Source organism: Pezoporus occidentalis, unplaced genomic scaffold (genome assembly GCF_034315485.1).
Source record: "Pezoporus occidentalis ecotype Australia unplaced genomic scaffold, CSIRO_AGI_Poc_V1 ctg155, whole genome shotgun sequence".
Taxonomy (NCBI): domain Eukaryota; kingdom Metazoa; phylum Chordata; class Aves; order Psittaciformes; family Psittacidae; genus Pezoporus; species Pezoporus occidentalis.
In genome coordinates, this window is record NW_026913372.1 from 534251 (window position 1) to 559825 (window position 25575).

Here is a 25575-nt window from a genome sequence, read left to right on the forward strand (position 1 = left end):
TATTTGCATTAATAATTTCCCTGAGCAAAGCCTGTGGCTCTGTGTTTGTGCATCGGTGTTGTGGGTGCTTGTGTGCAAGGGACCCAAGGGTGTGCATGGCAGATGGGCATGGCTTTGCTTTTGTGCTTCTGAAGGAAAAGCCCAGAAGCCTTTAAGTCGTATCCCCAGACCTTTGTGGAGGATTAGGACAGCTAATTGGATTCTATTCAGGGTGCACCATGAGTTCGGCATTGCAGCTAGGGAAAGCGCTGGCCTGAGCAGAGAGAGGTCAGAAGCGATCAGAGAAGGCTGTGGAGGAGCCTGACAGTGATCTTTCTGTAGGGAAGGAGTTGTAGGAAAGGCAAGAAAACCCAAGTAAATGTCACAAAAATTCCTTGGTGTAAGTAGCTGCAAGAAATATTCAGATTAAACAGGAGGAAAAACTGTCTAAGATAAGAAAAGCAAGACACAGAAAAGAAAAAAAAATGTCCTGGAGGCTTGTGGAGGCTCCCCCCCATCTTTGGAGGTCTTAAAGCATGGGTTTGGGAGAGAGCTGCCAGGAATGATCCTGCCTCTGGGCACCAGGAGACCAGATGATGTGCCTGTCAGTTTTCTGCCTCCAAAAGCAGGGCTTGTGCTTCTCCTTTTCTCCTGGATGAGCATGGCATCTTTGTGACCTTCCTTCGTGGCCTTCTAGCAGCGCTCTCAAAAATACCCCCCAAAAGAGATGAAATACTGGGAAATGGATGTCTTTCCCTGCTTCGGCTGGGAATAGCTTTAGAGAGGGAGGGGAAGACATTCAGGGGGCTTTTTTCTCCCAAGAGCAAGGCTCCCTTTCTGCCATCGGCGCTGCAGCAGTGACTATTTTCTGGTTTAATCTCATGGCAGCTCTGCGTGTCTGAGGGATGAGGTCATGCTCGCTCACCCACAGCCTGCTGCCGCTTTTGCTTCAACCCCTCTAGTTTGGGGAGTGGAGGGGGGTGGGTGGGATTGCATTCCTTGGGTCCCTGCACAGTGCGGTTTTGGATGTCTCCCTGACCACCAAGCACTGCCTCAGACCTTTGCCCTTCTCTTTGAATGGATATGTGCTGCACCTGGGGTGGGGAGAGGCAGGTAGAATCTCTGGCCATGCTCCCTTTCCTGTCTTACCTGTGCTCTGGCTGCTAGTTCGTCTCTGCCAGGTCTTCTGCATTCTTCTTATAGCTGCTTTCAAAAACACAAACCAACTGGCTGGAGAAATGCTATTTTCCTCCTTCTTTCTTTTAATTTTTTTCTGCCATTTTTACCACTTCATGCCAGAAATCGACCAATTGTGAGGATGAGGCTGGTGATTACGCAATCTGAGTGCAGGGATGGCTGTTTCATAGCCTTTTGGATTAACGACAGAAGCTTTAAATGTCTGTGAAGAAGAACTGTGGTGACTGATGGAAATACAGCCCTCACTCCTTGCTCTGGTAGATCCTGAGCTCCTGGCTTCTAAACTCATGATACTATGGTTGGAAAAGCCAGTTTAGGTAATTGGTGGAGATTAGTGTGATTTTATTACACCTAATGCCCTCTCCTCCAGGAGGCTTGCATGGCTCAGCAAAACGACCAGCACTTGTAAAGACATAAAACCCAGACCAAATTAAGTATTTTTATTTTGTTTATTTATTTATTTGTAAGAAACCCTTCCAGCCTGGTGTGAAGATTTCCCCATCCCTCAGATTGAGGATTAATTGCACTTAGGGGCCAATAGCTGCATCTACTGCTGGTGGGGGGCCACCACCCTGCACTGAGATTTGGGGCACGTTGCCTGGGCTCTGGCTCTGAGATGTACCTGGCTGGGATGGGCAGGGCTTGGTCACACCGCATTTCTCCAGGATGGGCAGGGCTTGGTACCACCAGGTAAAAATAAGGCTTTGGGAATACACGTTGGAGTCTCCCAGAGGGAAAGAAGTCTGATTTGGGGTTTTAAAAGGAGGAACTGTTGTCAGCTTTCTTCTCCGGAAGTTGGAAAGAAAAGCTGCTGCACCCTGGACCTAGAGGTCACCTAATACATGGGTAGGTCACTCAAAATATGTCACTGGCAAATCTCAGGGCTGAGGAGAGAAGTGCCTGTTGAATCAGAAAGGAGAATTACAAAGTGTGATATCGATGGAGGAAATGGAGTCTTGAGATAAAATAGCACTTGAGGAGGGGAAAACAGGAAAAGTCTTCATTTGAACTCAAAAACGGAAAGGAAAAGGTTAAGCCTAAAGTCAAGGAGAAGGGTCTGGTAAAGGCCAGGAGGGGAAAGGCAAAGCTAGGAGACAAAGAGGAGAATAGAGGAGCCAAAGCAATAGGGAAGGACAAGCAAGGAAGGGAGAAAAGGACAAAACAGGAGGCAGAAAGGCTGGGGGTCACTGCAGGGGTTGTTCTCCTCAGCTGCAGCTGAAATGGGGTGTTGCAGGGCTTTTGGGGGTAAGGGTGAATGACTTGAGGAAAAGAAGCTGGGATGTCCAGGTACCTGCCCTGCTGTCTTGGCCAAGTCTCCTCTGGGGTGTGAGGGACACCCAGGGTTGCCCCTGTGTGGCTTCTGTTCCACTTGGGGTGATGCTACAATATGCTTGCTTTATTATTATGCTCTCTGTTATTATAACAAAATTAAATTGTTGCAGATCTTGATTTAGCTTTCCTAGCAAGAAATATCCTATAGTTGCCTTGCTTTTTCACTCTTCCTTCCTCTTTTTATGCTGGGAATTGGGGAATACACTGGAAAGAACAACAGCTTTTTCTTTTTAAATGATGGTGTATTGGTAGAGATAACACAAAAATCCACTTGCAGTGCTTGATTATTTTAATATTTCATGCAAGTACGATTGATGGCTGTGAAGGGCTGATGCCACTGTGAGGGTGACGAATGAGCAACTCAGTGTCTGGGAGCTCAAGAGATCCCCATAGGGATCGTCTTCTCACCATGCACAATTTACAAGCAAGTTACAAGATCAGTACCCAAACCCATTTTTTTATTACCTTTAGAAGGTGCACACATGGGGGGAGTTGCATGTCAGTTCATGGCCATCATTGTTCAGCCAAATTTACGCTGCCAAAGCAAATGGTTTGATAACATCAGGGAAGCATTAATGGTCTAGAGGGACTGAATGAGTTCATGGATCTTGTGGATAGTTTGGGTCTCTGAAAAAAAGTAATTAAATGATGTTTTGTGGAGCTGTTCTTCACAACTAAAGTATGCTCTTTATTACATGTTTCATCATAAATCTGTTTAGTCATAATAAGGGCTTGTTCCAGCTTTAATGCACTAATGGGTCCATATCTGCCTAAATCACCTAAAATGCTTGAAGCACAAATTCTTTATCTTTCATGCAAAGATTCTCTTACACATCACTTCTTGTACTCAATTATATATTGCACTAAGCAACAGAAGCATGCAAAGCCTTACATTGAGAAATAAAACCTGTTTTTTCAACTTGAGGTTCTCTTTCTCTAGCTGAAGTAAGCTTATTCTTCTTTCTCTGGAGACATCTTATAGCTTTACTAGAGGGGTTTTGGGGCTTGATTTTGATCACTGAGACCTCAGTCTCCCCTCCTTTCCCCCAAAACCCAACCCAATCACCCAGCTAGAAAGCAAGACTTTTCACCTTCATGTCCAGCTCCAGAACGATACTTTGGCAGCACCCATTCTGCATAACACGACTGGAGAGCACCAAAGTCTGACTTCCCTCAGGACTTCACCAGAAACAGCTGCAGCAGGACTATCTCTGAGGGATTCCCTGTCCTCACTTGTGGATCCTTCTTCTGGCAGCCAGCAGCACTACCATCCAACCATGTCCACAGTGGAGGTAAGCAGGGCTTTCCAAAGGTGGCTTTCCCCAAACTGTGGGTCCTCTCCTGCCACTCCTGGCCTTGATGTGCTGCTGGACTGGGATGAAAGCTCCAATAGAGGTCCTACCAAGGAGATCCAAAATAATATTCCTAACAATAGAGCTGATGTGAAATTTGCAGCCTGGCACCTTTTCCCTGCTTGCCTTTCCCATTGCATTCTGCCTCCTGTGGCAGTTTAGATGACAAAGTCTTCAAGGCACGGATTACCTCTTAGGACAGGCTGTGGGTTGCCCAGCGTAACCTGAACTGTCCCTGAGGCCCCAGGTAAGTATAAGCCATGCACAACTAGCACAACTGGTATTACTAGTGCTGCAGCACACCCCATTCCCTGGAGCCGGCCTTAAATCCTGTCCAGAATTAGATTCAGAAGAAAGAAAAACCACCTAGACCCAACAAATGCAAAGGGTACCAGAATGTGTCCTCTGTATTGATGGAGGTGAGGTTTGGGCAAGAGATGGTGAGAGGCCCTGCCCTAGAGAGCTCCGGTGGTGCTTTAAGCATTTGTGTAGTTGGTGTCTTCTGCACTGAAAATAAGTGACGAAGGAAGCACCTTTACTGTGGTGCTGGATGCGTTGAAATTCTGTTTATTTTTTAGGGGACTATATAATTTATTTGCCCCTTGTAAGGAGGGTAGTAAGGAGCCTGATGAAGTGCAGCGGTCCCAGCTGCAGAGCTTTAGTGATGTCCTTTGTAAAACACAAGAGGTGATCCCCCTTGGAGACCCAGCAACACAGCATCCAGAAACCAGCCGCTGCTCTCGCACAATCGCCTTTTGCCATCATATCTCTTCCTAAAAACAGAAGGGAAGAGTAAAAAGCCCATCATTCCAGATGTGTCTTAATAGGATGTTTACCTACACCTCATGAGGCCGCAGCAGTTTAAGTGCTGGGAGACGATCTGGCTCTCCCTATGGAGCTCCACTGCGCTGGGTCCGCTTCTTGGGGGGGGGGGGGAGGGGTTGGGGAGAACCCCAGGCAGGAAAACAGGCATCGCGGATGGAAGGGGGCTCCAGCTCCCCCCACCGCTCCTGCCGCTCCTCGCTTTTGTTCGGGCACGGCTGAAGCGGGGGCCGCGGGGCGGGGAGGGACGGAGGGAGGCTGGTAGGGAGGGAGGGCTGGCAGGCCGGAGCCGGTTGCCCGAAAAGGCTTTTCTTTCCCTTACCCCCCCCCCCCCCCAAAAAAAAAAAAAAAAAAAGAACCATAGAAATGCAACACGAGAACTGTTTTTTTTTTAATGATTTTTTTTCTCAAATAACAAAAAGTAAATGTAAAAAAAAATAAAATGAAGAAACCCCCCAGCAGAACTCCAACACCCCTAACTCCCACCCCTTCGCGCAGACCCTGCCCCCGGCCCGCCCCACGCCGCGCACGGGGGCCGCGGGCGCGCAGCGCGGCGCCGCCCGGCCCCCCCGGAGGCGGCAGCGGCGGCGGGAGCGCCAGGGACCCCGGCGGCGGCGGCGGCGGCGGGGGGAGGCGGGCGCCGGGCGCCGCCCGCCCCGCATCCCGCCGGCCCCGCATCCCGCCGCGCCGCGCCGCCGGCCCCAAATGGATTATCTGCGGCTGGTGCTGTCCTGCCTCGTCCCCCTGCACGGCTGCCTGGCCGCCGGCAGCGCCCCAGGTACGGCCCCTTCCCGGGGGGAGCGGGGTCCCCGGGGGTGCGGGCTGTTTTGACAGGTGGCTCGCACCCCGGAGGATGGGGGGAAAGGAGAGCGCTGCCGCTGGCGGGGGGTTTGATTTCAATGGGAAATTGGGGAGATGGAGGCTGGGCGAGAAATAGTTGGCGTGCCTGGCGTGAGGGGCACGTCAGCCCGAGTTTATTCTGCTACGTTTGATGCGCCCGGCTGAAACTACACGCCCGAGCTGCGCTGGGAGGGAAAAGCAGTTGCTGGGTTTATCGAGCTCTAGTGGGGCTTGCCAAAGGCTTCCCGGGTTGGGTTGGCCACCGAAATCCCGACGCGTGAGCGGGATGCTCCGTGCCCGTGGCTGAGCCCTTTCCCTGCGTCTTCACTCCGCAGAGCTCCTCCTGTCCGGCAAACTCAGCGAGTATGGTGTGATCGTCCCATTCAGCGCGGATTGCCGCGGCCGCTTCCTCTCGCACGTGGTGTCCGGCGATGCGGCGGCGGGGATCGGCGGAGCCGCCTGTCCCCCAGCCCAACGCCCGTCCCGCCGCCGTGTCCCCCGCAGCCCCCTGGATGAGTCCCCCCAGCGCCGCGAGGCCGGCGGCCGCTTGCTGTACTTCAACGTCACGGTTTTTGGGAAGGAGCTGCACCTCCGGCTGAGGCCCAACCAGCGGCTGGTGCCGCAGGGCGCCGTAGCCGAATGGCAGGAGGATTTTGAGGTGCTTTTCCGGGAACCCCTTCAGCAGCGGTGCCTTTTCACCGGCGACATCTCCGGCATGCCCGGAGCCGCTGTGGCCATCAGCAACTGCGATGGACTGGTAAGCTCAGGAGGCCAGCGGGACAGGTTGTGCATGTTGTCTGTGTTTTGGTATGGTTTTCTCTTAAGAGGTGGATCGTCGTGCCCTGAAACCTGATTATTTGGTGATGCTTTAAGTGTCTGCACCATGCGTTGCCCTTTACCGTCTGGTGCTGTGGGTTCTCTTTCCCCACGTGGTTTGTGGTGTAAGCAGGGCAGGGTACTACATGTGCGAGTGCTCCATCTTTCTGCTGTATGTGCAGCTGTATTTGTTTGAAGGTGTTGAAAACATTGCCTGCCCCATGCCCGAGCTGCCTCCTGCCCAGAGGTGGGCTGTGTCAGGTGCTATTATGCCCATGGGCTCTGCCTCTGGGACAGTTGCCCATGCTGACAGTGGTGCAGCTTCATCCTCACTCATCCATGTTTTACTCTGGGACTGCTTCAGGAACTTTTTCTCTGTTTCCCTCCTCTTAAATGAGACTGAGTGAGCTTGATCTCCCAAAATCACTGTTAGCCTGCAGTCTTTCTGACAAGTTGCAAAGCGTCTTTTTTTTTGCAGGATCTCTTTTTTTCTTCCATTCTTTTTTTCTAATTGTTCCATGCTCAGAGCTTTTTGGCACTCAGTTCAGCACCGGTTACTTGCTGCCACAGTGCTTTAATTACTTTAAATGGCTCTGTTACCTCCTTAGCCCTGGCATCTGGTCTGCCTGTGGGTTTCCTACTTTTGATATGGTTGAAGAATCACTTCTTTTTTTTTTTTTATACCTTTGGCCCATTGCCCTTCAAATTTCCTTTGAGCCAATTTAATTCTTGTTTTAGGTGCCAGGGTTTGCTGTTTTCTCCTGGTATCGCTTACATTACTCCTGGGTTGGAATAAACCTCTTATTTTGCTTTGCCATTTTTTTTTAATATACTTCTTTTTCGGTTGCTTTATTCTGGGAGTTCCTTAAGCCGGTTTTGGCAGCTAGCACAAACAATTTGGCATTCCGTTCTTTTTATGCAGCGCCTGGTGTTACTATACAAGCAGAAATGACAGAGCAGCACAGCTAGAAATATATATTTCACCTGCATTTAGTAGTTTGTTTATTTTTTCTCCCAACAATTTTAGCATGCAATCCACAGCTTCTGAAACAGCTTTTTTAGAATTGTCTGAGGCTGTGAATTTGCAGAAATTTCTCTATGATATGGATGGTCCTGGGGCTGGTGAATTTGGGCAGGCTTGAAAGGTATTTCCTATAGCTCCAACAAGCAACTAGTAATGCTGTGTCTGGAATGAAAAATTGCTTTTTAAGTGTACAGGTTGCATTGCAGATATAATTTCTGCTGGCATCATGAGTGAAGTGATGCTGGAAGCAGTTGGCAGCTGAGTCCATGTCCTGACACAGCTCAGAAGCTGTGAGGGTAGTGTTATGGGGTTTTTCTTCCCCAGAGATTTATGCAGCAGTTCCTGTCTTGCCATCCATGGTACCCCCAAGCCCACTCTCTTAAGCTCATGGAAAGAAGTGGCTCTTCACCCAGGATCAGCAGCTCAGGGTGCTTGCTTCTTCTTTACCTTCATTAACCCCAGTGCAGCCAGCCCTGTGGGAGCTTTGATGCTGCTCTGCAGGGTGGGATTAGCCGAGCCATGTTGCCACGTTGTGCTGGTGCACGGGGCTTTAGTTGTTTGCAGGTGCTAAGGGCTTCTGCAGGGCGGTTTTGGTGCACCCCCATTTCTGAAGCTGTCCTGGGACACGGTATTAGTATCATGGTTGCTGATGTATTGTCTTGCAGATGTTTTATTTCTTCATGTAGAGCTCCAGCAGCACCAGGAAAGAGAAAAAAAAGTAACTTTTTTTTTTCTTCCTGCAGTGCATCTATTGCTCTGTGGCCAACAAATAAATGCCCTGGCCTCAAGCAGCAATTTCCCATCATCTGGCAAAGCACATGTGGTGATTGCAGGCTGGGGGAAGAGGTCAGAAGGACAGAGCCTGAGCAGGGGTTCTGCTCCTTCTCCAGTAAAGAGGATTTTGTAATACTTCCAACATAGCAGTTGGTTTCTGTCTTTCATGGATTTTTTGGCTGGTGTAGATTGCTGTATGGTCCTCTGCCTTAAGTTAGTCTGCAGCTTGTATTTGCTGGGAGTTGTGAGACCAACAGGACCCCAAGAAAGCAGTGAAAAGAGCTTGATTTAGCAAATGAAGCAAGAAACAGAACCAAAATGTGGTGACAAGTATGGGTGGGATGGGAGGATATTATCTGTGACCATGCTGTACCTCCAGCGTGACCCAGCAGAGAAGCAGCAGAACATCTGGGAGAGATGTAAGTGGTCAGGACTGTTGTTAGCATCATGCTAGATAGGGACTAATGTAAGGTGGGGAGCACTGGCTGTAGGTAGCTTTGTTGCTCTTTGATATGTATGTACCCTGGAATTGCTGTGGACTTTTACTGGAAATTATCCATGAGCTTCAAAAGGGGATTGCAGCTTTTGCATCCCAGTACAGTGTGTGTGGGAGGCACAGGACCGCACATGGCTGCTCTTTTCTGGTCAAAGGAAGCGCTCTGGGATGCTGTGGATGAAGGCTGTGTACACAAAGAGATTATGCTGTGTATAAATGGAGACTGAGATTATAAATAATGAAGGGGAAAAAGAAACAGTTCTTGAAAAAGAGAGTACACATTAAGTCTTTCCTAAATCCATATTTAGCCATGTAAGTTAGCTGATTTTTTTGAGAGATGCCAAACCCATGGCACCTTCCGCAGCTGTTACTTGCTGCAGGCATCCACACATGAAAATCCAGCCTTTTCTTTGCAAGGGTGCCTCATACCAGAGTGGGAAGATGCTGTCGTCCATAATGTAATTTTAAAGCTGATTTAAATCACCAAATTCCTAGCTGGTAAAGTAGTGTTAAGCAGAAATCTGCCCCATCAGACACATCTCACTGCAGTGAAGGTACCCCATCTTTCCATGCCAGCTTTAGCAGCGTGTGGTCAACCTTGCTTCCTTCATGCTTTACTGGCAGAGGTGGATGAAGAATTATCATCTGTAGGCACCACATTTGCTTTTTGTGGCTGGCTTTTCCCTGTTGTTCTTTAGGGTTATTTGCACCAAACATCAATGTCCTGCAAACCGTAGAGCCAGCGTTTTCCGTCCCTGTCAGCCTGGCTTGCTTTGGAGGGGTGGCAACAGATAAGCAGAGCACAAAGGCCCTCAGAACAGCAATTAATAGGAAACGAAGAGAGAAACAGTCCCCATAATGATGCCCAGTGCAAAAAGCATGGCTTTGTCTTCCAGGATTTTCCTTGCAGCTCCTGAACTATAGGGTTAATTCTGTGAAGAAAGAAGGTGCTGGTTTAAATGCCCAGAAGGCGAGATGTCATTTGGTTACATAGATCCCACTGTCCTCAGCTCCTTTTTTTTTTTTTTTTTACTTGGAAATGAGAACTTTTCTCCTATGTGAAAGTCCTGATTTTTGGCAGTGAGATGAAAAGCAGTCTCTGTTTGGGCTGAAAACCTAATTAGTTAGTTAGCAGTGAGCATGTCTTCATGCCCTCACCCCACCAGGTACTGTATTTGAATCCTGGCCTGAGAGACCTGGCAAAGCCCAGATGGAGCAGCTCCCTGTCTGCAAACATCCCAAAAATCTCTTGCCTTGGCTCGAAGAGCAGGGAAAGCAGTCAAGAAGTGCAAAGCGTTGTGTTAAATGGGTTGCAAAGCCTGTGCTGTGCAGAGAGGTACCAAAATAGTGATGGAGCACATGCTGTGCTACTGCGAGGTGTGTTCCAGCTAAATGCAGGACAGATGCATCCCTCTACTGATCCCTCCCTGATGCCTTCACTGGGCAGTCTCTGGAGAAAGGGGAGCAGTGGCTAGGATGGTGCCTGCATTCACACAGCCTGGCTTTCTGGGACTTTTTGTCCAAATTAAGTGTGAATCGTGTAGGAAAAATACATAGTATGCACGCAGCTGGATTTCCCCCTCCTCGGTGCTGTTTCCCTCTCTGGCTGAGTGGAGCAGTTTTATTAATTTTTCCACATTTCAGCTGTGTTGAAGTGTCAGAATTTCCTGAATTCCTGTGGGAGTTGAAGCTTTTTACCCAGTGGTGGTGGAGGAGTTTTTTACCCAGGGTGCTGGGGGGTTCCCCTTAGCAAGGCTGGTGCCAGGCGAGTGGGGCCAGTTCATCTCTCCTGTAGCCTGGGGAGACACAGGAGAGCTGAGTAAAAGATTTCACCTTCTGTGAGCTGGCAGAAATGGATTTGGTGTTTTCCTTAAAAGGAAAAAAAAAAGTATATAAAAGGCCATTTTCTAGATTGGAAATTACCTTCCCCAAGAGCTGCAGACAGCATCTTGTGTTAGAAATATTAGTAATGATAGTCCCGCCTGGCCAGATTTCATTTGATTTGATGTTATTAAACCAAATAAAATTGGGGGCAGGAAGCACATGGCAAATTGATTATTGAGGATGGGATTGATCTCTTGGCAAGAGCCCAAGGAAAGCTTACTGTGGCTTTTTGGGTGGCTGGCCTCTCTTGCTGCTTCCCTACAGTTACAACCTTCACAAAATGCTGAAGTACAGCCTGAGCTGCTCCTTTTTAAGGCTGAGCAGGTTTGTGCATGCCTCTTGCAATCTTGGTTTTGTGCTGGTTTGTTTTATTATTTTATTTTTGTAAATGCCAAGGTGACTGCTGTGGTTTCTGTTTCATTTATGAAGCTGCTCTGATCAGATGTGCATAGAAGTCCTTGTGGTATCTACTTTGTGTGTCGGTCACTGCTGGAGTCAGCAGTATGTTACATCCCACCTTTGGGAGAAAGCACAGGTGAGAAAGTCTGGGCTGCTTTATTTCTTGAGCCATATACAATTAGTCATGAGCTATAGAGCAGAGCAAACCCAAGTGGGCCATGGCTCAGGACCAGGCTCTTTCATGTTTTAATCCAGCCTTGCCCCAGCAAGGCAGCACAGTTTTTCTCTGGCCACCTGATTCGGCAAGTCCCGGCTTTTGCCATATACCCATAAATTGACTTTGGGTGCCTTGTCCTGAGTGAAACATTTCATGGCAGGGCTGCTAGGTGGTAGTGGTGTCCCAGAAGACCTTCTCCTGGGACAGAGGTTGCTTATTGTGCTGCCAGGCTGAAATAGGATGCTGGCTGGGGTACAGTGCCAGGTGCATTTGGGTAGTAGGAGTGCAGCTCCAGCCCAAATTTCTGGTGATGTGCAAGCTGGAAATGTGGGAAATCATCAGCGTAATTCATGTGCGTAAAATCCAGGCATGTTTGTGATGCCTGCATCAGATACCCAGAGCTCTGCCCTTCATAGCTACTCATTTTTGTTTGTTAAGCAATGGATCCCCACCTTCTCTTATCACATAAAGAGCAGAGGCTTAGACCTGCCCCATTGCCATGTACTTGCCCAGCCGTCACTGGACCTGACCTGCGGGTTGACTCTCTGCCTTATCACCACCACTTTGCCTGGTGCTCCAGACTTCTGGTTAAATTTGGCAGTGATTTTCGTCTCCTTGGCTGGGGGTGGATGGAGAGGTCCTCCCCTGGTGACCTGAATGTCTCCTGTGGGCACGACCTGAAATACGTGCGTCAGGCAAGTTGATCCTAGCACAACTGCCTGTACTTGGATTCCTCGGGAAGGAGGTAAAACAAAACCAGCCAAAGACCTGCTTTCCAGAGGAGTTAAGCAGCTAATAAAACCCAAGTGGAGCAGGAAATTTGATGAAGTCTAACAGAGACAGGTTGGCTGATGCCAGGATGAATGCATCAGTACGTGAATGTGAGGGAGATCCAATGACCCATGCGAGCTTGGAAGAGCCCCAGCTTTGCCTGGCTGTTTACAGAGCCTAGCTTATGTCTTCGTACTGCTCTGTGCAGTATATATGTAAGGTTTTTGTTTTATTTGATGAAAACAGTTCTAATACCCCCACCCTGATGAGGACTCCGGTAAGTACATGCTGTTGAAGGCTTTGCTGTGTAAGAACAGATCCGTATGTTCTGTCTGTGCTTTCCAGCTATTCAGCAGCAGGCAGCAGTGGGCAGTGCCAGAGGAAGGAGAGTGTGTGTGTGTGATGGAGGGAGCTGTGAAAAATGCTGGGCTGGGGGTAGCTGCCCATAGGATGGAAGCCAAATCCCAGTGATCCTTTTGCGTCCCTGAGGTCTGAGCTGGCTGGCGCTGCGGGGTATGAGTGCTCAGGCTGATGTAAGGGAGATTTGGTGGGAGCTTGGTGTTAATTAGGAGCAGATTGGTAACCAGGACAACATTACCAGCGATGTTTGCCCTTTCATTCATCTTCCCCATGTTAGGGAAGTGTAGTCATAATGCTTTCCAGCTTCTCTTCTGAAGGGGTTTCCCTGTGTTAATTCCCAACCACTCCACAGGGCAGAGATGATGGTTTCTTTTTCCTTCCGTCTTGCTGTGACTGCAGACTTGTTGGTGAAATGGCAGGTTTCCTCCCAGTCACTACAGGCATGGGCATGGTGCAGGGAGGCGAGGTGGTGTGGGAGCCCCTGCAGCCTGTACCCCTCATCACTGGTGAGAAGGAATGGAGTTTCCTATCCATATAAAGACATAACTGGAATTACATCAATTTTTTTTGTTGGTTGGTATCATTCTCTGTTTCTTGTTCCCCCTTTTTTTTCCATCTACAGGGGAAATTAAGGGTCATCATACGTGAACATGGTAATGCATCCATCCCAGTGTCATGGAATAGCAACAAGACAGTTTATTTGGGATGCCTTTTTCCTTTGGATTCATGCATGTTCTGTATAAATCTTTACTGCATATACTGTGTATGTACGTGTATGTGTATATAAAAACACATTTTTTTTTCCCCTTTATTTTCTGTGGAGTCCAGGCTGGCCTGATTCGGACAGACAGCAATGAGTTCTTCATTGAGCCCCTGGAGAGGGGGCAGCAGGAGACAGAGGAGCATGGGAGAGCCCACGTGGTATACCGCCGGTCGGCCATCCGGCAGGATGGCGCTGAGCCCCATCAGGACTTCCACCCTGAAGGTAGGGGCTGCTGGAGTCTATTCTTTACCAGCAATTGATCATAACTATTTCTTGTGGGGGGAGGACTTCCACTTGCTCTCTAGCTTGTACATCTTGCCCTATGGCTTTAGGCTGGCTTTACCTGCCAGTTAGATCATCAGGGAGAAGAAAGGAAAGAAAATGCTGGGCTTTTGCTGGAAACTTTGAAATTCTTCAAATTTGGTTAAAATTGGATGAATTGTATATACGAGTTATTCTTCCTCTTTGTCAAAGAGGTAGAATTTCACAGGTGGGTGTGATCAGGCCCATGGATGCTCACATCAGCCTTGGGATGGGAAGAAGAGTTGGGACTTGTGAGCGAAGAGGTCAGGAGGAGGCAGACTTGGTCTGACTTTGCTGTGACTGTGGCTTGGAGATGTAGGTGCTGCAGTCTTGATAGAAGTCCTTCTTTTTCCCCATGTTCACAGTTCATTTTGCTTCTCTAGTGCCTTGTCCTTTTTTCTTTTCCCTTCTTTGCCTTGAAGGAGAAAATGTGGCTTTTTCTTTTTTATAGCATCACTTAGCTATGTGCTGCTCTCTATGCACATAAACCGCCTGCTGACTTCCCCTCTCACCCACACAAAGCCAAGCACACACAGAAGTGTTTACAAGTGTGGGGTCAACGCTGTGCAAAAGCACTCTCTAAACCTATTTATATTTACACAGAGACATTAAACTTTCCAGCATTTATTCACCTCCAGTGGCACCATAATCTGCTCCCTGAGTTTTAATGAAGTGTAGAAGTTTTGCAGGATGGGCTCGTTGCTTTTGTAGCGTTACTAATGGAATTGAGAGTTTCAAAGGGACTACAAGGTTACGGGGTGAAGGATGTGATGAAGGGTGAAGCATGGAGGATGCTCTGGATTCAGCTGTCTGCTCTCAAGGAGGAGTCCTCAGCTTCACAGGCATCCTCCCCAGCTATCCAGCCCCTCTTCACCACCATCCAACAGAGTGTGTAGGACCATCATATCATAGATGTGTCTTTTAGTGCTGGTGGTCCCATTAAAGAGCCATTTCCCCACTGCAGAGCAATGGTGAATTTGTATTTTTTTTTGGTGTTGCCATGGTGTCAGGTCACCTCAATGGCTGTTTCTTGTTCTGCCCCCTATGCCTTGCTCAGTGTCCGACATGCAAGTGGGTGATCTCCCCAACTCCCTGGAGCTGATGACGGAGCGGCTGGGGGACACAGAACGCAAGAGGCGCCACGCCAGGAAGGACGACTACAACATCGAGGTCTTGCTGGCAGTGGATGACTCGATTGTACGCTTCCATGGGAAGGAGCATGTCCAGAACTACGTCCTCACCCTCATGAACATAGTAAGACTTGGCTTTGAGGGTCTGTGGCTCCCCCCCCCTCACTTGTTTACTGCTTTCCTCGTGCTGAAAATTGGTTATCCTGGAAAAAAAGAGGATTTGGGAGGGGAGAAAAGTGCTGCAGGAAGGGCTGGATGTGCATTCACACAGCCATCTCTGGCATTTAATAGCTGTGGCAACTGGAGTGGTGGAAAGCAGAGCCTTTTTATGTTCCTCTCCGTCAAGTTCCCCTGGCCAGTGGCAGGGTCTGGCGTGGTGGTTGCTGTCACTGCCTGTCACCTACGTCCAAGAGCATCTTCTGTATCTCCTGGCCACAACCATCTCCTCATCATCACTGAAATCTCAGCAAATGCTTAGAAAAAGAATGGTTGTTCATTTTTTTATTTTGTACTTATGATGTTTATTTTGAACAGTATTTGTAGATGGGGGAAAGATTTTTACAGATTTTCAGAAGCTTTTTCTTGGAAAACCTGGGCACCTTGAGGACTAGTCAGATGTGCTTGAAAAGGAGTTTATAGCAGCTTTAGAGCAGGTCTGCTTCTGCATCTCTCCTCACCCAGTGGTACAGGGAAGCCTGTGCTGATTCCCTGCACACCTTTTTTTTTCTTAAGATAAAAATGTACATATTCCCCATGTCCTGAGAGATGTGGAAGGATCAATATTTATTCAGCTAGTCATCTTGTGGAAGGTTTGCTCCACCAGCACCTGAAGGTCTGCAAATACGGTCTGCATTCAAAGATCTCTCTTGTGTGATTTCCCATTTTTGTTTTATTTTCCATACTTTATACTCGTCTCTATTTATTTATTTTTATTTAAGTACTCTTTTGCATGGTGATGGAAAGTGTTTGAAAGGCACAGCCAGCTGAGAAATAACCAAGCTATAATGATGCTTTTGCTTTTTGGTTGCTTGGTTGGGTTTTCTTTGGACATTATTTCTGCCATGGTTGACCAGCTCGGAGCCATATTCCCAGTAATGAAGGGGAGATTATCAGCATAAGGGGTAAGGATTTGCACGATTAGAGGCCAAGCGTAATGTGGACGATCCCAAATAGAGAAGATGTTGGTTTTAAAAAGCAGATGCCTTCATTGCAACATTTTATTCTCCAGTGCAGTATCCCAATGCCTGTGGTTGGATGCTCTCAGCATCATTTCAGTTAACTCTCTGAAAGTTTCTCTGGTTTGCTTATTAAATCCTTCTGCAAGGGGGAAGCCGCAGGATTGCCCGTTCTGACCCCAGGCTCTTCCCATGTTATGGGGGTCGGAGATGATGTCATTTTCCCTTTCCGATCTCGGGGGGGGGGACACGGGACAACAGACATTTGAGTGGCTGGGGATTGTCAGCTTTAATCAAAAGGTTGGTTTTCAGGCGCATTTCATGGTTTATACCCCGCAGGCAGGACTTTTCAGGGAGTGAATGCGCAGGATCCTGTGCTGGGAGAAGGGAGGACTGCTGCTATTCAAGTAAAGGCGGCACTGGAGACTTTAATGAATTAAATAAAGGGAAGGGAAAGCAGCAGCAGTAAAAGGGGAAAAACAGGATAATGCACACAACAAATACTTCCCCCAAGTATTATTTCCTTCTATATATTCTTCCCCCACCCCCTTCCCCTTCTTTCTTTCTGTGTTTAGTGTGTTTTCTTTCCAGTTTTGCTGTGACCTCCTTCTGCCTCCTCTTGGCGCTGCCTTGTTTCCTTACCGTCTCAGATTGCCTTGAAATACCCGATTCAGCAGAAAAAGCCCCGCTTTCTGGCCTGGATGGCAGAGGGAGAGAAAAAAAAGGGTGCTGGGGTTGGCGGAGAAGAGTGTGCTGGGACCACACAGCTGAACACTAATCCCATTAGTTGGAGGCAAGGGGAAGGAGGAGAGGCTTGGCCAGCTCTCTTAACAAGGAAAGGACTTAGTGGGCTGTGCTGGAGTACACCAGGGAGATGCTGCATGGTAGCCAGCTGGAAAAGCTTCCAGAAATTTTCTTATCAAGATACATCCCAAGAAAAGGGAGCAGCTAGCTTGGAAGTTGATAATAAACTTTACTGTCCTTCGTTGGGGTCCCCATTGGGTACCAAGTGGGTGATGGAACGCATACCCCTTCCTGGTGCTGCACAGGCTCAGTTTAAAATGATGCTGCTGTAGCTATGGTCCCAGGGCCCTCCCTGAGACAGAAATCCTTTCATTAGGAACTTAGTGTCAGCTGAAGCTCAATGATAAATGATTCGTCACGGAGAATTTTTTTAAATAACTTCCCCCTTATTTTATTGCCAGAAATGTGGATAACAGGCTTTTCATTAAACAGCACTGGGAAGCTGACATCAGGATGACTGCTCCTTTTGTGCACCTAAGAGCTTCCCTGCAGGTTGCCTTCCTCGCTAGCTCCCAGCCTGTATTCTCAGCCTGCCATTCCTATCTTGGCTTGGACACTACCATAGGGTTTTGGGTCAGGTTGAAGTGAGTGGGAAGTACATCCTTTGCCATCGCTTGCCATGCATGCTAGAGAAGGCACACCTGAGCATCTCTCTCAGCTCTGAGCTGAGCATCACTGTGTCCACCCTAGCAAAACCTGGCCCCCTCCCTGACACTGGACTTTTGGGATGAACATTTGGTGATGTGGCAGCTGGGGGAAGCTGTTCTGTCTTGCTTGCTGCCCATGGCAGGGATTGCGATGCTATTGAAGCAAAATTAGCATCCCCCAGCCACTGTGACTGCAGGGTGAGAGTACTGAAGTGGGAGAAGGGCTGGGAACAAGGAGGGGATCCAGCACCCCGTAAGGGGAATTGGAGAGAAAATGTTTTATGTCCTACTTTGCTTTTTGGCCTCTTGTAATTCAGTTGGGATCCTTGGTTTTCTCCTCTGGATTTCCCACTGCTCACCCCTCTTAAGGCTGGGGGTGGTCCTACTCAGAGGAGACCAAGCTATGGGCTATTTTAAGCCTTGCCCTAGTGTCAGCTGGTTTGTTGGGGTTTTTGTAGGATACTGCCCATTATTTGGTTAAGGATGCAAAGGTACTTGGTGTTTTCCCATTGTTTCAGGTTTCTAGGGAAACCCTGTGAGTCAGAGCCCTTTCCATGCTGGAACTTGCTTGTCCCCTCCAGCACATTGGCTGAATTATTGTTCCCAAGGGCTGAGTGACAAAGAGTGCTACTGAAACTCTGTGGAGCAGAGGGTTAGCGAAAAAAAAAATCAAACCTCTGGCTTTAGTTTTAACCTGCGATTATCTAAAAAGCTAAGCCAGAGCATGGATTCCTCGAGACACTGATTTGGTGCTGTTTCAGGAGAGAGGCCAGTCAAAAATAATGGGCAAATTACAGTCCTGGTATGTGGGGGTTTCTTGGTGGTTCATGTGCCATCTTGCTAACTAGTAGTAACAAAAAATACCTCTGATGTCTCTTACACATGCACACACTATTTCCCACCCCCTGTATAGGCTTATGTGTTTGTTGCTATGTTTTTGGGACAACATAGCCTGTTGCGTAGAGAGCTGTGATAAAATCTAGAGTCTTGCTCCGCAGGGCAAACCTCCCCTTTCCTCCATTCTTCTGCATTGAAAATGTAGATGAAGTGGGTCACAGATGTTCATGAGGTGTGCATCCCTACAGGGGATGAAAGTGTATGTAGCAAGCCCAATAAAGTGGTCAAGGGGCTTTTGCCTCTGTTCCTAGCCCCTTAGTCCCAGAACACAGGCTTGGGATGAATCCACCAGCATGAAAATTGAGTGAGGGAATAAAAGAAAGGAGCTTAAAGATGACTTGGCTGTTCTGAGTGAGCGATCTGCGGTTTTGAAATGTCAGCTATTCTGCTGGTTTGGCAAATTCTTCTCGTGTCTCTCTCTTTGTTTTCTTTCCCTGAAGAACGGTGAGGTCTAGACATTTCTAGTGTGGTTTGCTGTCGAGATCTTGCATCTGGGGCTGCAGACTCAGGGCTGGCCAGAGGCTTGCAGGGATTTAGGTAGGCAGCCTTTCTCACTCCCTGAGCCAGCGAGGGTCTGGGGGAGGGTCCCATGCGCTTGGTGAATTCATCGAGCGTTTTGGAGAGGGTACACAGGGTTTTCATGGTCATGTCTTTGTAAAGAACTGGCACTGCTGGCTGGGGGCTTTGGAGTTTCCTGTGGGGGGTGGTGTGGTGTGTGTGTCCTGCATGGGCTGGTTGTTCTTGCTGTTTTGCCCTTAATGCACGTCCAGTTTTAAGGGCTGTGCTGGTTGAGGTGAAAAAAAAAGATATATTCTTTTAAGTTAAATAGGAGAGCATTTCTTGCCAGGTGACAGTATTAAACAGGCTGGGCATCTAACCATGTGGGCGAGAGGGATAAGATCTTTATCCCATCTGTCTTCAGGAAGGCAGGTCCCTTTACTGGAGCCCTTTGCTGAGCAGGTATTTTCTGGGGGGATTTTCTCTGAAGACATTGACTCATTTAATGGCATCCACAGAGGGCAGGGGGAGTGGTGCCAAGCCTGCAAACCGCTCTCTGGGCCAATTTCCATCCCCTCTGCTGGTTTGAACCAGCTCCAGGGCAGGCTGATGGGGAGCAGGGAGGTGGTGCTTGCCCCCCCCTAGCTCCATCCCCACTTCTCCTTGCACAAGCATAGTGGCACTGCTGCCCCTGCTGATGCTCTACCCCTAGAAACCTGGGGACTTCAGTGTTACAGCCACCACAGCAGCAAGCGCCAAGCCCTTTGGATTTTTGTTTTATTTCTTTCTTGATCAGTTATTTATATCTGGGTATTAAGGGAAGTCTATAGCCTTGGGCAGTCTGGTTCCACATCTGCTTTCTGAATTAACTGTAAAGGTCGCTGCTGAGCTGGTATCTGTTAGGTACAGGTCCCAGCCTAAATGCTGCCTTCCCCTAGACAAAACAGGGGCTGGCGTTTAGTGTTAACCCTTTGGTTCAGAGGCTGGAGCGGTACCTACTCGCTGCTAGCTGGAGGAGAGTGGGTTTTAGCACTACTTTAAAAGGAAGATTTAGGGGATTAAATCCCATCTTAGAATAATACAGCTTCTTGTGTCTTAGTCCCTTAATGAGCTGTTTCTAAGCTGCTTATGGTCCTGCTGCTGTCTGTAGCCAGTTCTCACAAGGCTGAGGAAGAATGGGCCGTGCTGGTAGGGTATTGATGAGTCTGTTTATCAATGTCTGTGGAAAATACTGTTGTTCCCAAACCTGGGAACTGTTTGAAGGCACCACTGGCAGGAAAGGGCATTGCTGAGAGGAGGTCTGCATGGCAGGGCAGCTGGCACAGAGCAAAGATCTTGTCCCAACAGCACCTCTGCTCTCGTACCTTCCTCCCCTGGATGTAACCCTCCGCTTCTTTCGCAGGCTGGGGCTGCCATGCAGCAGGTTGTCACAGAGCACCCTTTCCTGCTGCTTGCGGGGTCTGCTGAGCATCATGCCAAAATACTCTGTGCAGCCAGGAAGGGAGAGGTCTGTGCTGCTCTCTTGGATGCTTCAAGTCCTGGCAAGGTCAGGCAGTGGCTCGCCTGGGATCTCCGCCTGGCAGTCAGGTCCATAAGGCAGGAGCATGGTTCATCCCAATGGATTGAGGGGTCCTTGGGAGTAGGGAGCCAGCACCAGAGTGGCAGTGGTTGTTCTTAAGGTGCTGACTGAAGCAGTAGTTTAATGGTGCTCCTGACAAGTGCTGGAGGTGAAGGAAAATGCATAAAGATTTTGGAAAGTGAGGGAAATGGCTGCCTTTTCCTTCTTGTTCCCTGAACCATCCACCAGGTCTGGCTCTTCAGGGGCATAACATATTTTTCATTTCTCTCTCTCTTGCCCATTTCTAGCCCTTTTGTATTGTCTATTATAGGACATGCATTCAGGCTGAAATATTCTCTAAAGGGTCAAACTCCTGATGTGGAACTTCTCAGATCTGCTGACATTTAATTCTGGATGCCAAAGCCTCCTACATCCCAAACCCCAGGGCTGAGATCCCTCCTACATCCCAAACCCCCACCTGGGATGCTGCAGCTCCTTGCTGGGGTGGATGCTTCACGATTTGGTGGGACTGTAGGTCTGAGTAATGTTTGCAAGCAGGAGCCCAGCTGCAGCACTGCACGACCTTCCGCCTGTCTGCGCATATCCCAGAAAGGATTAGCATTGGAAGAAATCCATTGTATTCTCATTTTTCTTACAAAATGCCTTTAAAAGGTGCTGGTGCAGCCTGAGGGAGTATCCCAACTGCCATAAGCAGGGGTGAGCTGAGGATGGGTTGCACAGTGTTATCTTTCCAAGCTGATGCAGAAATCACCCTTCAGGGCTTGCAGCCTGTGCATCCAAAGGGATGCATTAATGGGGACAGACAGTGATTTATTTATTGATTTATTTTTTTTTTTTTTTAGTTTTGTTTTGTTTTAATCAGTTTTGCTGCATTCAAGATGTGTTGGGCTCAGCACCTGCATTACCTCTCTGTAAAGCTTGGAGCTGTTCCATGGGAGTATTAGTTGTCATGGAGAAATGTTAATGCTGGGGCTTTGGATTTAAAAATGACCCAAGTGGGTATTTCAAACAGATACACAGCCTATAAATCAGAGGCCTCATAAAGTACTCATGCAGTCTGGAAAGTGGCTGACTTGGATTTGGGCAGCAGTGAAGGGGCAGTTGTCACCCAACCCTCCACTTCAAATACAAGCTTAAGAAAATCAAAAATACAAAAATGAATGGAGGAAAAAAATGAAAAAGCTCCATAAATCTGGCTCTCTGCTATTCAGCTAGTCTGGAGAGCTATGATAGAGCTGAGGCAAATTATTTCTCTCTTGGACAAAGCTGAAAAAGTACATTTTAATGTAAACAATTCTAGTCAGTATTTAAAATGGTTTTAGTTTTACTTCCTTCAGTTTTGCAGTGAACCCCCATTTTTGGCAGTGTTCATTTTGGAGACTTTTGGGGAATAAGAAAGTCCCATTCTCTAAAAATTCTCTTTCTTTTTTGCTGGGCTGTATTTTCACACATGCTTTGCCAGGAGGGTGAGGGCTGATGCAGGGTCTCCTGTGCTTGCATGGGTTTATGGCTGCCAGTTCAGTGGCTCTGGCTGTCACTATGCCAAGCTTGCAGGGACCTTTCTCATCTGGAAGTCTTCTTCCCTTGGTAGCACTTAGGACTAGAATTGTTATTCATCCTGGAAACTCATAAGGAAAAGGTTATAGCTCATTATTTCCTTTGAAAAGTCATTTTTAATAGCCGATGTTGATAGATATGTTATTGACTCACAAGCTCTCCCTGTTCTTTTCATTGTGTTGTCTTCTCCTGGGGTTTCTGAAGCAGTAGGTCAAATTTGACTCACTGGTGTAACTGAGTAATGCCCTTGCTTCCATACGATTACTTGCCTCTCCCCAAAAAGCCATTTTTTCTTTCCACCAAACATAAGGATGATGGAGCCCAAAACATTTCCTTCCATCTGAGGAATTTGTACTCTGAATGGGTCAATGGCTCGTTGCAAGATGCTTGATGGTGGAGGCAACCTCTGTGGGAAACACAGCCCTTCTCTGCTCTCTTGATGGGTGATGTCATTGACCATCTGAGCCACCCATCCTGGGGAAACTTGGCTTATTGCAGCCTGGCTTTTTGTCTGTATGGGTTTTATACAGGGGAAAATAATAATAATAAAAAAAGAAAAAGCTGGGGAGATGAGATCTTTGCACCTGGTCTTGTGTGGTCTTGGAAGGCAGGATAGGACACTGAACGTGGGAGCGTGAATGACAGGAGGGACCTGAGAGCTGGGGTCATCTTAACTTCTCTGTTTTATTTCCCTCTCTTCTTCAGGTGGATGAAATTTACCACGACGAGTCCCTGGGTGTTCACATCAACATTGTGCTTGTCAGGATGATCATGGTGGGATACCGCCAGGTAAATACAGTGCTTGGATATGATGAGAAGGAGATACTATTCAGGCTGGCCCCTGCTTTTTAGCTGCTTTCCTGTCTCAAGTCCTGCCCCATGAGGAAAGGAGGGTTGCTGAAATGCAGTGTAGGCGCAGCAGGCAGCTGCCGCTTCTCCCAAGGCTGGCAAGTGTGCAGTGACACCATGGCTTTGAGTCTCATCACTATAATATTTAGCACTTAAGTAAGCGCTGGCTTGGAAGAATGTGGCTGTTCAGGTCATCAGTTGAAGCCCAAGTGACAACTGTGCTGAGCAGGGATGAATTCAAACCCTCATCTGGCTGGTTTCTGGAGCCTGAAGGTCTGGAGAGCCCCATAGCTGCCCAGCCCCAGGGCAAAGAGAGGTCCCTGGGGAGAAGGCGGGTGACTGTGGTCAACCTTTATCTGCTTGTTCTGGGTGCAGGAAGAATTGCGAGGGGCTTTCTCAGAAGCTGGAGAGTGGCAGTAGATGATGAGACTGAGGTGGCTTCCCAAGTTAGTAGGAGGTGGGTATTAGTGAGGACAAGCCAAGGCCAGGATCTCCTGTGTCACAGGCTTGACTTGGCAGCCCTGGAAGATTTCTCTGGCTGTCCTGCAGCTCTCAGGTGGCTTGGGCATGGATAGAAAAAATGTGAGAAGATTTCTTGTGGTTTCTCATTTATTTTTTTGAGGCTTGCTTGAGCAGAGAAGGCTGAAGATTTTCTTTAAAACAACTTGATTTGCGATACTTTTTGTGGCAAGCCCCTGTCCTACATGAAGCATTTTTGAAAGTGATTCAACACGGCAGTGTCTCTGTGTGTGGTCTCCAAATAAGACCCATGAGGTCTTGGAAAAAGCCCTGCTTGTTACAGAAATCTGCTTGGCTGGAAGAAACCCAGTGCATTCTAGAGACTTGGGAATGGTTCTAAGGCGGAGGGACAAAGACAGAGATTGGCTCATCTTTGGAGGCTTCTGGGGGACCAGGAACATCATCTCCATGCGAGAAACTCAGTAATCCTCCCAGTGGTGGGAGTTCCTCCCATCAGTGTTAGTGCTATGGGCTGGAGGATGATATATGGAGGAGAAGGGATACAGAACTGTGGTGTTACAGCCAATAACCAAAGAGAGGAGAACCGAAGGGCTCTGTTTAGGATGATTTATCCTCCTAAAAGCCTGTGCTGGAGGCAGCTGCTTTGTCTGTTACATTACTGCTTGGGTTTGGGGGATGATGTGAGAAGTAATGAGCAGATGGTTGAATCCAGGAGAGGTCTCAGCTCACTACTGCTTAGGTCTGATGCTTCCTGAGCAAGGCCTCCTGCAGCTTCTTGTCTTCCACCTTGTGCTTGGTAGGGTTAAACCTCAATGGCTTCCACTCAAGGGGCAGAGGAAGGGCAATATTTCTTACCTTTCTTCCTACTGCTGTGGTTCAGTGAGTACCTGCCTGAGAGCATAATTTATTTTGTAGAATATAATTTATACGGCGTAATTTTGCGAAGTGCTAATCTTGAACAACAACAACAAAAAGATGAAGGACAAGGTGACAGCTGTGAAACAATCCTGGACACTTCCACCTGCTTTCTACTAGAGTCTTGATCTCTGTAGGTCAAGTTTTACAGGGAAGCATTGCTTTGCTTATTGCGTCACACCTTGAGAAGTCTTGATGAGGAGCTTGTGCAGGAGCTGGAAATCTGAGACCTCTTTGCTTCCCAGCTGCTATCTTCTTTTTTATACTGCTGCCCCAAGCACTCCTGTGATCCAAGAGGGTTGTATACCTTCTTGTATAAGACCACATCCGTTTGTGGGAGTGATTTCTTTGGTGTTTTTAAATTTTAAGAAGTGCAAGATGCCTTGCAGATGCCAAGTGGGATTTTGTTGCTTCTAATGATGGAGAAGCACTGCTTTAGTAGTCTTTCCAACCCCAGAACTCCTGCTGCAGGTTCCTTCTCCTCCACTAACTTACCCATCTCTTTTTCTTCTTTTTTTTTTCATTCTTTACCCAGTCAGTCAGCCTGATAGAGCGAGGGAATCCATCTCGGAGCTTGGAGCAGGTCTGCCGCTGGGCTCACTCACAGCAGCGCTCTGACCCGAAGCATGCCGAGTACCATGACCATGCTGTATTTCTCACCAGGCAAGATTTTGGTCCCGCAGGTATGCAAGGTACTGTATTTGTCTCGATCAGGTATGTGCAGTTTGCTGGGGGAAAGCCAGCAAGGGGAGAGGATTTCTTGCAAACACAGTCTGATTCTTGGCCAGCAGGGTCCAGAAAAAGGTTATAAAAATTGGTATTCTTTTAATGTCAAGTAGAAGAAAGAATTAATGCAGAGCATCAACCTGAACAAATAATAAAATCATCTTCATTAATTCTGCCCTTATTGTGGCTTCATGCACCAAACCTCCACTTGTCCCAAAGTGCCTTAAAAAGTTTAAAAATAACATAAAAAAGATGGAATGCCGCAGGGAGCTTCACAGGGCCAGTCAGTCCTTTTTGTCCTCTGGTTACAATCTGGTTTTATGTGGGTCGGTTTCTTGGTCCTATTAGAACTTGGGCCTGGGAGCATTGAGTAAACCTTGGCCCAAAGAGGTGGTCTTACTGCAGTCTGCAAGGCCAATGGCAATAGTCCTCTCACCCTTCTGGTGCAGGAGCTATGCTGACATGGTCTGAGAACTTAGAGACCTAGGCAAAGAAACCAAAAAACCTTAAGGAAAAGCTGTTGGTGTTTCACAGCTCCATTAGAAAAGCAGAAAAGCCACACTGGTTGAAAGACAACTTTCCCATCAGGAGACTCCATCTGGTACCATGAACATGCTGATAATATCACACTGATTTGTAGCCCAAGTCCTTCTTGTGTGCATGGGAGGAAGGAGAGATGGAGAAGAAGTCCTGTCCTCCCCTTGATTACCTCCCTGAAAAGGGTCTCCCTGCAGCAGGGGATGAGCCACTGGAGATACCCAGCTGGAAGCCCTCTTGAACATGCTTGTTGGTCTTCAAAGAGCTGAGCTTGGGTTGTGCCAACAACCTCCCTGGTGAGCTGTTGACCTGCCTTGGGATCCTTGTCTGGTGAAATACCAGGTTTTGTTTCGTTTTTCTAGACCCTTGCTGGCAAAGTGACTGTGTCCAAAGGAGTTGGTGAGAGGACCTTTTTTGGCATGTTGGCAGAAGGGGGAGGCTCACTGGACTCC

General features: G+C 48.0%; 1 protein-coding gene across 2 annotated transcripts in view; it reads left to right on the top strand.

The window, feature by feature from the left end:
- The first annotated feature begins 5323 nt into the window (after positions 1–5323).
- The window catches only part of ADAMTS14 (ADAM metallopeptidase with thrombospondin type 1 motif 14), a 33911-nt gene continuing 13659 nt past the window's right edge, over positions 5324–25575 (top strand). The window contains exons 1-6 of one of the 2 annotated variants that reach the window (XM_062611617.1): positions 5324–5460; positions 5858–6279; positions 13092–13248; positions 14387–14583; positions 22322–22405; positions 24396–24552. In XM_062611617.1, the coding sequence (XP_062467601.1) occupies positions 5388–5460; positions 5858–6279; positions 13092–13248; positions 14387–14583; positions 22322–22405; positions 24396–24552 (1090 nt within the window). In that variant the 5' untranslated portion in view covers positions 5324–5387. The remainder of the gene's footprint in view (positions 5461–5857; positions 6280–13091; positions 13249–14386; positions 14584–22321; positions 22406–24395; positions 24553–25575) is intronic. The other variant, XM_062611618.1, reaches the window with a different exon arrangement.